The sequence below is a fragment of the Protomyctophum bolini genome (assembly GCF_963924005.1).
Source record: "Protomyctophum bolini genome assembly, chromosome: 2".
Taxonomy (NCBI): domain Eukaryota; kingdom Metazoa; phylum Chordata; class Actinopteri; order Myctophiformes; family Myctophidae; genus Protomyctophum; species Protomyctophum bolini.
In genome coordinates, this window is record NC_137863.1 from 22,603,092 (window position 1) to 22,605,113 (window position 2,022).

The window sequence follows — 2,022 nt, forward strand, 5'->3', positions numbered from 1 at the left end:
CTAATCATCTTACATCATCACATGCGTGCTGCTCAGCCAATACAATCATCACATTCCGTGGTACAAACACACAGAGGAGGGGCTAGCAGCCCTCAAAAATACACAGGGAAGACATATTTGAATATTCACCTGGGGGTAATGTTAGAGTAATGAGTATCGTATGTGTCTATGTTACCTCCATAGACACATATATACAAAACAGAAAAAGTTAAAAAAAAATCACAGCACTCCATCTTTAATTACCACCAGGTAATTAGGCTGCCTGGGCTGGAGTTGCCATATTTGGGAGATCAACAGGAATCGGCCTCACTGATTGGCTAACGGCTAACTCAACCCATCAGCTTTCAGATTGGCCAAGCTTTGCGTGACATTTGGCGCCACCATACCAATATAAATCGTAATGCACACGATAGCGTTGCATTCGCGGAGCAGGGTTCAACACTCTTTTTATCTGTAGTTCCTCTGGACCCGTGTTAGATGTTACGCTGGACGGTGCACCTGAAAGGAGGGCCGAAGAGATCCTTCTATGCTGCTGTGGCAGTAGGGAGCAAGCTGTACTCCTTCGGGGGATACTTCTACGAGGGTGATTATAGCGAGTTTGACCGGGGTCTCATCGCTGTGCATGTCTTCAACACACTGTCCTTACGCTGGACGAAGTTGCCCCCGGTGATAACTGGAGGCAGTGGACGTGCCCTTGATGTTCCCTCCATGCGCGACGGTCACACAGCGGTGCTGATAGAAGATACCATCTACATCTGGGGAGGGATAACTTGCACGCAGTCGTACTGCAATGTGCTCTACGCGTTAGACATCGGTACCCACGGATGGTGCAGGCCCATGGTGCGTGGGACTGTTCCTGAAGCGACGTGTGGCCACTCTGCCTGTGTCCTGGGGAACGTCATGTACATCTTTGGAGGATTGATCCCGCTGACTCGGTGGACAAATGACATCCACAAGTTGGATACCACCTCAATGGTCTGGTCATTCCTTCGCACAAGCGGCGTACCAGCACCTGCTTCATCGTGTCACTCTGCCACCGTCGTCGGGACAAAGATGTTTGTGTTTGGGGGCGACGCGCAGGACGGGATCTTCTACAACATCACAGTGTTTGACACAGAGACCAAGCACTGGCTGAGCACGCCTTCTGCACAGCTTCTTCCAAAAGGACGCAGGGGTCATTCAGCCTTTGCCTACAATGGTGAGCTGTACATATTTGGCGGCCATGACTTTGTCGAGGACCAGAGCTTCAATGACGTGTGGAAATTCAGTCCAGGGAACATCTCCTGGACGAAGGTTGAGCCCAAGGGGAAAGGTCCCTTTCCCCTTCTGGATTCATGCATGTCCGGGATGTGCTGTTGCATGGTGGAGGATCGTATCTTTCTCTTTGGAGGTCACAGATTCATGCCTGATGACCTGTACATCTTAGACTTAAATCCTAGTCTGAAGATGTTGTGCAAGCTAGCGGTCATTCAGCACGGTTTGGAGCAGTCTGGACTCCCACACGACATCCGGTGGGAAATATCAGTCTGCCAACAGAAGATGTCAAATAAAAAAGACAACTGCAGAGTAAAAGTTAGGTGCAATCAAACGGAAAGAAGGGAAAGAGAAGAGAGGAGAAGAGATCGCTTCTAGACCTCCAGGAATGGATGGATGTCGAGACGGATACTTTGCACAAAGGAGCGGTTATGGAAGAGGGCTTCGGAAACACAGAAGAACTGGGGGTGAGGGAAAATTGACTGCAAAGGTGGATACCTTTGTGTTTTTTTTATGTTGATTTTTGTTTTAGGAGAGTAGTAGAGACCAGAGAGAACTACTGGTTTGAGGCAATATGTAAAGCAATCAGTAGATATGAATCACCAGGTACTTTCTGAAGGCTTTTAAGATGTGTCAACCTCACAGCAAAAAGCCTGTTTTTTGTTCTGAACTGACTATTCTGCAGTATGGACGGATATGGATATTATTTGGAGAATTCATCGCCAACTAACTAAATAACTAATGTTATTGTACCCCAATTGTTCCCCC

General features: G+C 48.0%; 1 protein-coding gene across 1 annotated transcript; it reads left to right on the plus strand.

Moving 5' to 3' along the window:
• Window positions 1–477: 477 nt before the first annotated feature.
• LOC308333245 (kelch domain-containing protein 3-like) lies at window positions 478–1,632 on the plus strand (the record flags this gene model as incomplete). Its single annotated transcript, XM_080789512.1, has 1 exon — window positions 478–1,632. One exon carries the CDS (start codon window positions 478–480, stop codon window positions 1,630–1,632), a length of 1,155 nt encoding a protein of 384 aa, XP_080645638.1.
• Window positions 1,633–2,022: the final 390 nt, after the last annotated feature.